General features: G+C 43.5%; 1 protein-coding gene across 2 annotated transcripts in view; it reads left to right on the forward strand.

The window, feature by feature from the left end:
• The first annotated feature begins 2,166 nt into the window (after positions 1-2,166).
• Positions 2,167-15,412, forward strand: part of FAM117B (family with sequence similarity 117 member B) — a 79,432-nt gene continuing 66,186 nt past the window's right edge. For both annotated transcript variants that reach the window (XM_042244965.2, XM_042244963.2), the window contains exon 1: positions 2,167-2,983. In XM_042244965.2, coding sequence (XP_042100899.1) covers positions 2,383-2,983 — 601 coding nt within the window. In that variant the 5' untranslated portion in view covers positions 2,167-2,382. The remainder of the gene's footprint in view (positions 2,984-15,412) is intronic.

Here is a 15,412-nt window from a genome sequence, read left to right on the forward strand (position 1 = left end):
AAGGACTGTATAGACACAAAGAGCCAGACACAACTGAGCGACTTTCGCTTTACTACTCTGCATAGGACAAAGTGCCAGATAACAGTTTCTAGGGTAGCCTTGTGGCTTATCTTCTCTCTTACTCATTAAGACTAGCTTTAGCTGTCTGCATGGGTGTTTGCAACTTCCTTCTCCTTGTCTAGGGAGAAATTGCTTTTGTCTTCATTCCAGGTTATTGGGATGAGTAGTGATGTTAGGTCTATCTAGAGCACCAGCCAATTTAAGGAAGGTCCTGGGATAAGGCCCTGGGGCCGTTCTTTCTGGTAGGGAAGAGAGGAGGAATGCGTGATAAGGAGAGACATGGGCTTCTGAATCACATGGAGACTCAAAGTACTGAGTACTTTGTATGTACCATGAAGTGAAGTGAAGTCGCTCAGTCGTGTCCGATTCTTTGCGACCCCACGGACTGTAGCCCACCAGGCTCCTCCATCTATGGAATTTTCTAGGCAAGAGTACTGGAGTGGGTTGCCATTTCCTTCTCCAGGGGATCTTCCCAACCCAGGGATCGAACCTGGTTCTCCCTCATTGCGGGCAGGCGCTTTACCGTCTGAGCCAGCAGGGAATCCCTAAAGCGTCCAGCAGAGGGAGCCAGAAGGTGAAAGTGAGGTCGCTCAGTAGTGTCCGACTCTTTGCGACCCCACTGACTGTAGCCCACCAGGCTCCAGGGTCCTCCATCCATGGAATTTTCTACGCAAGAGTACTGGAGTGGGTTGCCATTTCCTTCTCCAGGGGATCTTCCCAACTCAGGGATCGAGGCCAAGTCTCCCGCATTGCGGGTAGACGGTTTACCTTCTGAGCCACCAGGGAATCCCTTGTATGCACCATACTCTCATTTAACTCTTGGTTGAAAACCACAATTGTATGAAGGAGGTGGTATTGTTTAACTGCATTTTACAGATAAAGGAAAGTGGCTGGTGACTTATCCCAGCCACAGAGTATGCTGTGGATCTGGAATATGAATCTCTTTCTTTAGGTCCTCAAAGGCTCTCCACCACAGTGTATAGGACCCAGCAGAATTTCAGGTCCAGAGCAAATCAAACTGGGCCCTCCACTCCCATATTTTTATAGGATGAAATCTGTCTAGAATATTTATCTAATAAAGTACTAAAGGGAAAACAGGTCATGGACAGGGAGTTTATAGCTTGGGAAATGAGTATGTGGGGTATGGGTTCACTTGTTTTTTTATTTTTTTTGTCTTGATGAAGAACCTTTCAGGTTATTTGAGAACTAGTGTTACTGATTTCTTGCCCATTCTACAAAGACCTGTTTTCTCCACTAGACAAAAATATGAATGGCTGTCCACTTCTGTCTCAAATAATGACTGTGAGGATAAAATAGGCCCTTTGAAAACTATGGCACTTAACAAACTTGTAAGGCAGCAATCGTCTTTCCAAGGTATCGGGGAACTCAGAAGTAGTTGATTGAAATAAATTCTTGATTACTTGAGATACAGGAGATGTAGCAATAGCATTTGGTTACTGCACTTCGTTGATACAATCTAAAACGGCATTCTAACCAGCAGTTTTAATCTTTCTAAGATTTGGCTCTCTACAGAGCTTAAAAAAGAGACAAAGTGTAAAATGCCAATAACATTCGTTAAATTTCTTTTCCTTTGAACCCTGTCAAGACGTTGATGGAATTAGGATAGAACAAAAAGATCAAGGGAAAACAAAAGCCAGAAAGAGACTCAGGAACACAGACTGTGCTAGTAAATACCGATTTAAGGAAATGAGTTGGGGGGAAAAGACTTGAGACATCCCTGGGGACCGCTCTGGTTCGGGGGCAATCCCTTTGGCAATATTCCAGAATCTGAGTCCCCAGGGCTCCCCCCAGTGGGAAGGGAAAGATGCGCGTGGCCAGGCGCGCGCGTACGCGTGTACACTCACGTGTACACTCACACGCGCGCGCGCGCACACACTACACATACACACAGCCTGTCTCCTCCGCTCCCCCTCCCCCCGGGGGGGCGGGTCTCTTTCTCTTTAAAGAGCAGACGGTCTCCGCGCAAACCCAGGTTCTCTAAGGCCCCGGGGCCCGGGACCCGAGCTCCTCGCAGCCAATGGGCGCGGTGGAGTGGCTCGAGCGCGGCTGACGCTGCACCAATGGGCGCTCGCGAGGGGCGGGGGCAGCGAAGGAGACACTATTGTTGATGAGGAGGAGCAGCGGCGGCGACGGCTGCACCACCTCGTTGCTGCCGGCCGCGGCCCGGGCGCCCCCAGCACCCCAGACTCCGGCTTCGTCACCCCGTCGCGGAGGCCTTCCCTCCAGCCTCGAGAATCCTCCCCCTGCCTTCTAACAACAAAACCACCCCACGTCTCGCCCAGTCACCGGGGAGGGGGGACCATGTCCCAGCGGGTGAGGCGCAATGGGTCCCCCACGCCGGCCGGCTCCCTCGGGGGCAGTGCGGTCGCCACGGCCGGGGGATCCGGGAGCCGCCTGCAGCCCATGAGGGCGACGGTTCCGTTCCAGCTGAAGCAGCAGCAGCAACATGGCAGCCCCACGCGGAGCAACGGCGGCGGCGGCGGCGGCAACAACAACGGCGGCTGCTGTGGTGGCGCCTCAGGCCCCTCGGGCGGCGGCGGCAGCGGCGGGGCCCCGCGCACCGCCTCGCGCAGCACTAGCCCCACGCGGGGCGGCGGGAGTGCGGCCGCGCGCACCAGCCCCACGGTGGCCACGCAGACGGGCGCGTCCGCGACGTCCACGCGAGGCACTAGCCCCACGCGCGCCGCCGCGCCCGGGGCCCGCGGAAGCCCCCCTCGGCCGCAGCCGCCGCCGCCGCTACTAGGTACCGTGTCGTCGCCCTGCTCGTCGCCCACCCACCTGTGGACTGGAGAGGTGAGCGCGGCCCCACCCCCAGCCCGCGTCCGGCACCGGAGGAGGTCCCCGGAGCACAGCCGAAGCTCCCCGGAGAGGAGGAGCCCGAGCGCCCCGGTTTGCAAAGCTGGTACGTGCTGGGGGCTGCGCGAAGAGGGAAAAGGCAGCGGCGGGAAGGGGTCCGGGGCGCGCGCCGCTACCGCGCGGGGACTGCGGCGATACCGCGGTGCCGGGGTGGCCGTGGGCGGGGCTGGGGGCGGGACCTGGGCGGTGCGGCCCCGCCTTCCCCGGGCCAGCCCCGCGTCCCCTCCGCCGCTCCCGGGCCGCCTCATTCATCCCTCGGTCCGCCTTGAGTTGGTGCTGCTCCGTGGAGGTGCGGCCGCTAACCTTGTGCCTAGGCAGATGTGTTAATGATAAACCTGGGGTTCTGGCCGCCCGCTGGCTATTGCTTACCCTCCCTTGGGAGTGAGGCTGAGTAGTTTGTCACTTTAGTGACGTGGTTAGTGTTAGTATATTACATGTTTGTTGGTAAGCATTTCTCTTTGACAAAACAGTGTCAGATTTGGGGAACTTGAGTGCACTAGCATAGCAGGTTTGGTTGGGTCCCTGAAGAGACGTGAGGCTGGGAGTGTGTTAGCATTTCCTAAGACTAAGTGGGTAGCAAGAAGTGAGAAGTAAGTTAAGCAAGATTCCTGTGGAAGGTTTATGGGCTTTGAGGGTCTGGTATATTTCTGATACACTGATTTTGTGTTTAGGATATAAAACCATTTTTTTAAAGAAAAGAACAAGACCTAAAGGTTTGTCTCCTTGTTATTTTAGAGACCTAAAAATTGTTTTTCTCTGGACCTGGGAGCTTTTTTTGGAAAGGTCCAGAATGGAGCTGTTGAATTCCTCAGGAGTCATTCATAAAGAGAAATTCAGATTGTAGAAACTGAAAGAAATAATATTTATCATCTGATTGTCTTTGTAGAACCTCCTGAAAAGAGGAATATGTGGTTTCTAGCTTGTGTTTTAATACTGCCAGTATCTACCGTTGTCTTACCCTGTTTGAGAAACTTGTTAGAATTTTTAGGCAGAATGGCTGGTAATTTCAGGAAACTTAGTACTGTACTTCCTAACCAAATAAAAATGATAATGAAATGGTTTCAAGGGTTCATTCAGAATTGGAGGGAATGGGATGAATCTTTTCTACCATTTATTTTATCAAAGATTTTAGATGGTGGATACTTTGAGGGGAGAGTATTGTCCTGAAAAATGATTGATACTGTTTTCTGACTAAAACAAGAGTACTGTTTTAAACCTTTCAAACATGCAAAATGCTTTTTTCTAAACTTTGTTGAAGAAAAAAATCCCTCCTCCTCAAATAATAGCTCTTATTTATTGAGCTCCTACTTACTCTGAGTGACTTACCTCCTGGTTCTTTCTTTAACTCTCACAGGAGATTTTGGAGAGCAAGCAGTGGAGTGGATTTTTGAACTCTGAAGAGTGGTACTCCAAAACCATGTCTTTTACATTGTATCAAGGAGGAAGCTTCATGGTGTGTGAGATAGTACTGGGGAAATATGTAGCACACCAAAAATGACATGTGCTTAGTTTCCCAAGCAACTCTTAGAGATATCTGGTGAACATAATTGATTCAGTTTGCTTTCAGCCTTCTGGAGACGGTATAATGTGGCAGGTGGAAAGAAAGGAGAGCTACTTAGGTAGGCAGTTAAGATGGAGGAAGCAGGTGGTGATCTGATGGTCTGATAACAACATCTGAATACTCTCTCAACTATTTGACCCTTAAAAAGCAGCGACCTGATGAGATCCGGGTTAAATTAAGTATTGGGAATGTGTGGAGGAAGGTGCTCTTTTCTTATCTTTCTAGAAGGGCTCTATTTTCCAGCATCTCAGACTCCTCATATGCCCACTTTTCATGTTTCCCAAAGCTTCTTTCTCTCAGATCTGTCATTTCATAGAGTATTCATGCTGTGAAATTGACTCTTTTCATTAGCCCTCTCCTCCTCCCCTCCAACAAAAACAGAAAAATAAAACCTTTTTCTTCCAATGGAGTGCTCTCACTTGGGTGTGAAAAAGGGATACTGCTTGTTACTGAGTTACATCATCTGAGTATCTGACAGCTTCCTTCCCAGGAATGTGTTCTTGTTTCACTCTGGTGAACTTCTATGCAGAGTGGGACAAGTATTTTCTGATTTTGTCCTCTTCAGTTCAGTCACTCAGTCGTGTCTGACTCTTTGTGACCCCGTGAATCACAGCCCGCCAGGCCTCCCTGACCATCACCAACTCCCGGAGTTCACTCAAATTCATGTCCATCGAGTCGGTAATGCGATCCAGCTATTTCATCCTCTGTTGTCCCCTTCTCCTCCTGCCCCCAGCATCTCCCCCCTCCTCCCAGCATCAGGGTCTTTTCCAATGAGTCAACTCTTTGCATGAGGTGGCCAAAGTACTGGAGTTTCAGCTTCAGCATCAGTGAACACCCAGGACTGATCTCCTTTAGGATGGACTGGTTGGATCTCCTTGCAGTCCATGGGACTCTCGAGAGTCTTCTTCAACACCACAGTTCAAAAGCATCAATTCTTTGGCGCTCAGTTTTCTTCACAGTCCAACTCTCACATCCATATATGACCACTGGAAAAAACATAGCCTTGACTAGGTGGACCTTTGTTGGCAAAGTAATGTCTCTGCTTTTCAATATGCTATCTAGGTTGGTCATAACTTTCCTTCCAAGGAGTAAGTGTCTTTTAATTTCATGGCTACAGTCACCATCTGCAGTGATTTTGGAGCCCCCCAAAATACTGTCCTCTTAGCACAAACTAAATCCGGAAGAAAAGGAATAAATCATGAGAATTCCTTTAAAACTTTCTTATTCCTTTTTTTCCCCTCTGGGCGCCCTACATGGCATGTGGAATCTCCCCTGACCAGGGATCCAACTCATGTCCCTTGCAGGGGACGTGTGAAATCTTTACCCCTGGGCCACCAGAGAAGTCCTTTATTATTTTTAATTGAAACATAGTTGATTTACAGAGTTTCAGGTGCACATCAGAGACTCCCTTTTTGATTGAAGGATATTGTGCTAGTTTTCAGCTTCAGTGAAATGCAGACATCCTTATTGGTAGAGGCAAGGGTCTACCTTATTAAATAAACCTCATGTAACTCAAATTCCAGGGTCCATCTAGATCAGGCAGTTAGCTTGTAGGTGAGTTGGATGCCCTAATCTTTGTTAGGAATCCAGTCTGAAAGTCCCCTGTTTGAAGGTCTCAGGATCTTTTGAGGGGTGTCCCTATTCAGTCAGCTCCCTCCCCAGTTGCTTTATTCCCCTGGGGTTACAGTTAATCATTGGCTAATTGAGAACTTCCTTCTCTTGAGGACTATAAGGTAATCCAAGCACCTGTCCCTGGGAAGTTGATAGCTTCAACTTCCCACCTTCAGTGCCTGCCATTTCCAGGGCCAGGTGATTTGTCATTAGAAGCTGAGATAGGCTTAGAGAAGATAAGTAGGCAGCAGTGTTAGATGTAGATTAAATGGTGAAGAAGGTGAAGTTTTTGTTCCTTCCCTCCTTTTACCTGACTTTGTCTTACTCTGTATAATGTCAGATGGATGCATTACAAGTAGAGAGGTGGCACAAAGAGGGCAGGAGCACAGGCTTTGGGTAGACATTCTGTCTTCTACCACTTAGAAGCCATATGACATGGGGAAGTTTAACTTTCTCATGTGTATTAATATAATCAGTGATGATGTTTACTTCATATGGTGGTAAGGATTAAATGTAAGAAAAGTGAAAAATACCCAGCTCAGTACCTCAGTATAAAAGTTAGCTTTTGTGTGTCATACTAGTTTTTGCTTCTAGTTTTAGTGGATATAGCGTGAATTGCCACTGTAGGCTTAGTTTTCATGGTTGTATGAAATTTCAAGTTGCCAAGAACATCCAGAACTGTTTGGAGTGTGATCTGTGGTTCATTTGTATCAGAATCATTTAGGGTCTTTGTTAAAAAATGCAAGTGCCCAGGCCCTACGTACTCCACATCTTGAAAGTACCTTGCCACCTCTTTGATTTTGCTGAATTCTGTGTTTGAAAAACAGTTACTAGAAGCAACAAAGGGAAGTAGTTTGAAAACTCCTCTTTGGAGAAAAAGGCATTCGTACAGTATGTGGAAAAGTTATTTTTGCAGTATGGCTGACTAATAGGTAGACGGCAAGTTGTGTTTCTGCTCATTTTCCCATTACTTCGGATGCATTTGTTGTGTATGAATATGGTTGTTAATTGAGCTGGGGGTGCGGCAAGAGCAGCAACAAGAGATGGACTTCTCTGGACTGATAATAAGGAAGTAGTGAAAGGGAACTTCATATCGGCGCCATCTTAGACGTCTGCTTTCTAGGACTTTGTGAAGTATGCAGCTTTGAGACTTAGGTGTTTCTAACCATTTGGAGGATTGCTGGTAATCTCACACTTTCAGGGGAATCCTTTTGGTTTTAATATCTGTATTTTACAAACATTGAAGACAAGGCAACTGGAACCTTATTATTAGTTCAGCATCTTGGCTAGTAAAATTTATATTGAATTAAGTTCAATTCTGTAATCTTTGAACTACTCTATGTGTTAGTAACTGTGCAGTGTGCTTAGTTGCTCAGTTGTGTGCAACTCTTTGTGACCCCTTGGGCTCTAGCCTGCCAGGCTCCTCTGTCTATGCGGATTCTCCAGGCAAGAATACTGGAGTGGGTTGCCATGCCCTCTTCAACTGTGCATCAGTTCAGTTCAGTCTGTCAGTCGTGTCCGACTCTTTGCGACCCCATGAATCGCAGCACGCCAGGCCTCCCTGTCCATACCCAACTCCTGGAGTTCACTCAAAGTCATGTCCATCGAGTCAGTGATGCCATACAGCCATCTCATCCTCTGTCGTCCCCTTCTCCTGCCCCCAATCCCTCCCAGCATCAGAGTCTTTTCCAATGAGTCAACTCTTCGCATGAGGTGGCCAAAGTACTGGAGTTTCAGTTTTAGCATCATTCCTTCTGAAGAAATCCCAGGGCTGATCTCCTTCAGAATGGACTGGTTGGATCTTCTTGCAGTCCAAGGGACTCTCAAGACTCTTCTCCAACACCAACTGTGCAATACAGGAATGTAAAAGAGAACTCCAAAGACACAAACCAGCCTTGTAAGACAGGTTCCTAAGTATGTAATATGAGTGATTTGGGTTCATAGAGAAGTGAGTAATTCTGTAGGGAGTGGGTATAGAAATTCAGAGGAGATGGATTTTGCTTTGAGTTGGAAAGAGAGGACCAGAATTTTATAGTTGGATTATAGAGGTGTGAACAGATGCATATCATATTCAGTCCTATGTCTTAAAATGTAGAGTATAGGATGTTTGGGGAGGAAAGAGAGCAAGCAGTCGAAAAAGAGAGTAGGAAGGTAAGTTTACAGAATGGCCTGGAATAGAATATGTGAATTCAGATGTATCCCATGCATAATACCAGTGGAGCCAGACTGTCAGGTTCAAATCTTGGTATTACTGCTTACTTAGTAGCTGTTTAACTTTGGGCAAATTCACTTCACCTGTAAAAATGGGGTACTAACTAATATTTAGTAATAAGTTGACCCTTGAACAAAGCAGGTTTGTATTGTCCTGCTCCATTTATACATGAATTTTAAAAGTCTAAATCATGCTATAACATACCAGATCTGAGCTTGATTGAATCTGGACATGTGGAACTGTGGAACCAGATGGCCGACTCTAAAGTTATATTCGAATTTTTTTCTATGCAGAGAGTCGGTGGTCATAACCCCTTGTTATTCAAGGTCATTGTTGTTCAGTTGCTCAGTCGTGTTTGCCTCTTTGCAGCCCCATGGACTGCAACATGCCAGGCTTCCCTGTCCTTCACTGTCTCCCAGAGTTTGCTTAGACTCATGCTTATTGAGAGAGTGATGCCATCCAACCATCTAATCCTCTGTTGCTCCCTTCTCCACCTGCCCTCAATCTTTCCAGCATCAGAGTCTTTCCTGGTGAGTCAGCTCTTTGCACCAGGTGGCCAAAGTATTGGAGCTTCAGCTTCAGCATCAGTCCTAATGAATATTCAGGATTGATTTTCTTTAGGGTTGACTGATTTAATCTTCTGTCCAAGGGACCCTCAAGAGTCTTCTCCAGAATCATAGTTTGAAAACATCAGTTCTTTGGTGTTCAGCCTTCTTTATGGTTCAACTCACACATCCATACATGACTACTGGAAAAACCCATAGCTTTGACTAGATGGCCCTTTGTCAGCAAAGTGATATCTCTGCTTTTTAATATGGTATCTAGGTTTGTCGTAGCTTTTCTTCCAAGGGGCAAGCATCTTTTAATTTCATGGCTGCAGTCATTGTCTGCAGTGATTTTGGAGCCCAAGAAAATAGTCTGTCACTGTTTCCATTTTTTCCTCATCTATTTGCCATGAGGGGATGGGACCGATGCCATGATCTTAGTTTTTTGAATGTCGAATTTTAAGCTGACTTTTTACTGTCTTCTTTCACTTTCATCAAGAGGCTCTTTGGTTTTTCTTCACTTTCTGCCATTAGGGTGTATCATCTACATATCTGACGTTATTGATTTTCCTCCTGGCAATCTTGATTTCAGCTTCAGTTTTATCCAGCCCAGCATTTGTTAGAAGGACAAAATGTTTGTAATTTCTGTGTGGGAATAATAAGGAATCTCTTGATATTAGCTATTTTCACATTATTTTTATCATCCTCATCATCCAAGGGTTTAGGCATTAAAAATGAATTGATTACATTACATTGAATACATAGAGTTGGTAAATATCTCGGATGAGTAGACTACAAATGTGAGATGGGAGAGACTGTTGGATAGTACTAACAAAGGCATCAAGCACATGAATTTAGTTGCTTTGGCAGTGGGAGTGGCAAGGATAAAGGAGACTGAGGAAACTTGGGTTCAGTAACCTGTTGGATGTAGGGGTGGAGAAAGGAGGAGTTGAGGGTTGGATGGTGGTACTAACTGAGATAAACAACACTGTGAGTAATGCCAGTTTGGGAAGAGAAAAATGAGTTCAGTTTTGGGTATACTTAGTTTGTGCTCTCAGGAAATTCAGGTAATTTTCTAAATTGTGGCAAATACAGTTTTAGAACTTGGGGGTACAGTTTGAACTGGAGGCAGAAAATTGGGACTTGTTTATTTCAGCTCAGTAAACATTGATTTAACTCACACTTCATGCTGAGTGTTTGTGTATGGGTGGTAATTGAAATGACTAGTTACTAGGATGGATAAGATGATGGGAGAATACTGAGGATACAACGGTGGGAGAATACAAGCATTTTAGCATACTATTGACTGGGGAAATTTTTGTAGAAACTAATGCCTGTGGCTCTAATAAGTCTCCGGTCAATAATTTGTTAAGTGAAAGTTGCTCAGTTGTGTCCGACTCTTTGTGACCCCCATGGATATACAGTCCATGGAATTCTCCAGGCCAGAATACTGGAGTGGGTTATCTTTCTCTTCTCCAAGGGATCTTTCCAAGTCCCCTGCGTTGCAGGTGGATTCTTTACCAGCTGAGCCACCAGGGGAGGGTAGACAGAAAAGCCAAGGAAGAAGCCTGAGAATGTGGTGGTAGGGTAGTTAGTGTTGAGAAAGCCAAGAGAAAGATTTGGATTTCAAGGAGGAGATGGTAAAGATTTTAAAATTCTGTGGTGGTAACAAGTAGGCTGAGCCTGGAGAATAGGCTTTTGAATTTGACATTTCAGTCCAGTTGTTAATGTTAGAATAGCATGTTGGGGACACAAATCAGGTTAAAGTATTGGTCGAGGAAGTAGAGGTAATGATTATAGACTGCCCTTGCGGAGTATTAACTACTGTCTCACTGTAAGGAAGGTGACAAAATGGGACCAAGAGGTGAGCTGAAGTTCACTTGTTTACTTATAGGATGGGGAAAACTGCAGCATGTGTTATAGGTTTGGGGAAAGGATTCACAAGAAAATGAAAGACTGCAAGTTCAAAGGGAGGAAGTGATAGATGGAGCAAGGTCATGGAAAATGAGAGAGGCAGTGGGCTCCAGCACAGGGTGTAGTCTGGAAATCTCAAACAATTAAGGACTTCTTTCTCCGAGGATGGAGAGGAGGTAAGGGTGGGTTACGATGATGGGTGACTCAGCAGTAGACAGGAAGGGAGTAGATAAAGTAAGCTATTTCCGTTGCCAGACTACTTGAAGAAGAAATAGTATGTTTGTCAGATACCGTATTTTAAAATTTAAATTTTACTTTTATCAAAGTACACGTATGTAATTTAAAATGTCAAGTAACACTAGAACTTATAATCAAATGCAGTGTTTCCCTGCCACATCTCTTTCCACTCCCACTTCTTGCCACTTTGAGACAGCTGCTTTCACCTCTTAGTGGTTTCTTCAGGTGTTTGCCTACATAAATCTAAATACCTGGTAACTGCTTCAGGGTTTCTTTGTTCATCTTTATGTGTTATACAGTGACTTCCTACTTTGACAGCTGTAGACTTGGTCCCTTATTGTCCTACCCAGTCCTCCCATTGTAGTTACAGCACTCTTGGTTAAATTATTATTAATGTTTACATTATTATGACTGTGTAAATACTGTTTACAGCAGAACCTTGTGGTATGCTACAATTATATTTCCTTTCTTTTATAACTTTTTAGGCTCCTTGAGATTGAAAAGGCTTTTGGTTTGCTTTATTTTCTGTGTACCTCTGACTAAGTCATCCCCAAACTTTTCATAACAAACTTTCTTTTAAGTATTTTAAAACACATCCTGTACTTGTCAGCTTTATTATTTTCTTGAAGATCGCCTTTCTGGAATCGCCTATCCTCCTATTCCCAACTGTCACATTGATTTCCAGGTCAATGCCATGGCCTTTGCCTTGGAACGTCTCTGGAAACTCCTTCACCTCTGTTTTTGGACACCCTGATCTCTGGGACTTGTTTTACTAGAGCATAACCTCCAATGTTTTTTTTAAGACCTTGAATGTCGGCACTTATCTGTCTTTGCCCTTAATGGTTTAACTCGGTATAGAATTCCAGGTTGGAAATAATGTTTCTACTGATAGTTGAAAGGACTTCATTTTTTAGGCTCTAGAAAAGCCTTCGGGAAGTCTGAATGCCATTCCGATTCTTAGTCCTTTGTGTATTGTGTGTGTGTGTGTGTGTGTGTGTGTGTGTGTGTGTGTGTGTGTGTGTGTTTCTTTATGAAAGCACTACCACTGTTCTGAAGTGATTGCCTTGGTGTACGATTGGTTTTCCCTCATTCAGTTTGCTGGTTACTCTGTGAATTTTATAATCTCAGGACTTTGTTTCTGGGACCTTTTCTTCTCTCATTTGTTCTCTCTGTTATCTTTGTTTTATCTTTTTGGAACCACCACTATGTAGAACCTCTTGGATTCAATCTATAATTTTCTTATTTCTGTCCTAGTTTCCATATCTTTTTTTTTGTTGTTATTCTAGCAGATACATTTTCTATCACTTCAACTGAATTTAATTTTTTTTTGGACATAATCATTTTTGGGAAGGATTTAACCTTACTTTTTGTGTTAGTATCTTTTAAGTTATTTTTTGTCTTGTCAGTGTCTTGTGAAAACATTTATAAAAGGTATAAATACCCTCCAAGTTTTCTTTGCCTTCTTCATTGTCCTGAGAGCCCTTTTTGTCTTGAGCTGTGTCTTTCTGGTTGGAAACTTTCCTTAGTTTTCTATTAGTATTTAAATAAGATACAAAGTTGCTGATTAGGTTTTCAGTCTGAGTGCAGGTCAGTCTGGTAGATGGGTGGATCTCAAAGTTGAATGATGATGCAGGGTCTCTCAAAAGTAGGTTTTTTTTGTTTTTTTTTTTTCTTCTCTTAGGCCAGTTTCTCCTGGGAAGAGTCCTACAGTAGCATGCCTGAGGATCTGTCTTGTGTCCTTAAATACAGAGCCTGTCTAGTTAATCTCTCTCAAGCAGTTTCTCCCAGTCTTTTTGCTCTGGAGACACCCTTGGAATAATTTCCATTTCTCAGGGAACCCCTGCATTAGTGATCAGTAAGTTGAGATACAATAAAATAATATTGTTCTGAGTACAGACTAGTTTCTCTGTGGATCTTTTTATTTGGCCAGTTTATAAGCCTATTCATTTTATAAGTGTTTAGGTGTAAACAGATAGCTGTATAGCTTTTACCTCTACCCTTCTTGGATACAAACATAGTTGAGCTTAGCTTACCTTTCTTGGTATTAATCCCTTTTCATAGATTTTTTTTTAAAAGCTCAAAGGCAACCAAAGTACATTGTGATTAAATAATTGGCTTAAGCCAAGTGAGGTTTAATTTTTCTAAAGGTAGACACAGTAGTTTTAATGGGGCTTCCCTGGTGGCTCAGACAGGAAAGAATCTGCCTGCAACGTGGGAGACCTGGCTTTGATCCCTGGGTTGGGAAGATCCCCTGGAGGAGGGCACTGCAACCCAGTCCAGTATTCTTGCCTGGAGAGTCCCCATGGACAGAGGAGTGTAGCAGGCTACATTCCATGGGGTTGCAAAGAGTTGGACATGACTGAGTGACTAAGTACAACACAGCAAAGGTAGGCTCAGTAGATTTAATTTAAATAAAATTAGTAAATTTATCCTTTTATAATGTGAAAATTTATTGAGAAGATTGTACAGTAAAACTACTAAAACTATAAGCCAAGATAATATGACAAAAATTTAGCCTGAAATACAAGTTTGTTTGAATTTGAAAAATTTCCAGTAACATGTAGCTGCTCAGTTGCTCATTTGTGTCTGACTGCAGCTTCATGAACTGTAGCCCGCCAGGCTCCTCTGTCCCTAAGATTTCTCAGGCAAGGATCCTAGAGTGGGCTGCCATTTCTTCCAGGGGATCTTCCCAACCAGGGATTGAACCTGCGTCTCCATCATTGGCAGGCCATTCTTTACCATTGAGCTACCTGGGAATCCCCTTGAAGTAACATCCCCTGTCTCAAATGTAGGTTTAGCAGAATTACTGGCATAAATTGACTTTGTGACCTCATTTATAGATCTATACATAAAAAGTGATATTTTAAAATTTATCTTTTTAAAGTGAAATGTGTTCTTGAGGTGTTTTTTTTTTTTTTTTGTATGTGTGTTTTCTGTACAAATAGTCAATTCTGAGTTGAACTAGAAATGAACACACCCACATTTCATTTTCAAATGAAGTGAAACATTTGTTTCCTAGCTCTTGATACTTGTTAAACAATTAAATTTGCTTATTCATATAAGAAGTTGAAAATGCAGCAAATTATTCACTGCTTTCCTGTGAATGACAAGATACTTTCCTTGCCACAGAAATCTAGAATTTATATCAGGGCAGATCAGGAAGTCTTGATTTGAGTTTATAGTCAGACTGCAGCTAAGTTACCACTTAGACATCTGCTTTGGAAACTTCATTGAAACCTCTTTTCTGCTCTTGCCTCCTTCCCTGTCTGTTGTCTTTGTAAGTAACATGTTTTTATTTCTTCAGTATTATTTTAATTGGAAATCTTTGCTACTTTTTCTGATAAAGGCTAGCATGTAGTCAAGGTGAAATTAACTATAGTTTATTCCAAAATGAAAATGCATATAACATTTTTAATTGACCCACTTTTCTTTATGAACTAGTATAAATTTCTTTTGGAAGTAAATTTAAATTTGGTGGGATTTCTTGCCTCCAAGGAGCTAATTCTGGAATTGTGTATTTTACAAGTTTACCTCCTGGCCTGTATTCCTCTTTCCCTCCTTCCCTCTTTTACCCCCTTTCTTCCTGCCTTCCCTCCTTCCCTCCCTCTCTTTCTCTTTTCTTTCTTTCTGTGCAGTTAATATATCCACATGATAAAAATTATAGATAATAAAAATAATACAGTAAGTAGTCTTCCCCTACTTGTCTTTAAGTTCACTCTTCTCAGAGAAATAGTTAGCTGCTGCTTTTGTATTATTCTACAGTTATTCTATGCATGGGCTTCCCTGTGGCTCAGATGGTAAAGCGTCTGCCTGCAATGCGGGAGACCCAGGTTTGATTCCTGGGTCAGAAAGATCCCCTGGAGAAGGAGATGGCAACCCACTCCAGTACTCTTACCTGGAGAATTCCGTGGACCGAGGAGCCTGGTGGGCTACAGTCCATGGAGTTGCAGAGTCGGACATGACTGAGCGACTTCACTTTCACTTTCATTCTGTGCACATATGCATATATGGGTGTGTGACTTTATGTTTGGGTCTGCTGCTGCTGCTGCTGCTGCTGAGTCGCTTCAGTCTATAGACCATGTTATTTCCTCAGACTTCTGTTTTGAACGTTTAGATCATTTTCCAGTCTTCTGTTGTTAAATGGTCCTATGTTGAACATTCTTATTTATACTTCTTTATGCACTTATATATATATAAATGAGCTTATCTGTAGATAATTTTTAGAAATGAAATTCTTGATCAAAGAGGTACATTTTTTCTTTCTATTGTAAAATATATTTCAGGAGTCAATATCAGTTCAGACTTGAATTCTAAGACCCTGCTTCTTTTTTCCTATCTTTGTTTGGATTATTTTTATATTAATTTTATCTCTACTATTAGTTATCAGTTACACCT

This window comes from Ovis aries, chromosome 2 (assembly GCF_016772045.2).
Source record: "Ovis aries strain OAR_USU_Benz2616 breed Rambouillet chromosome 2, ARS-UI_Ramb_v3.0, whole genome shotgun sequence".
Lineage (NCBI taxonomy): Eukaryota > Metazoa > Chordata > Mammalia > Artiodactyla > Bovidae > Ovis > Ovis aries.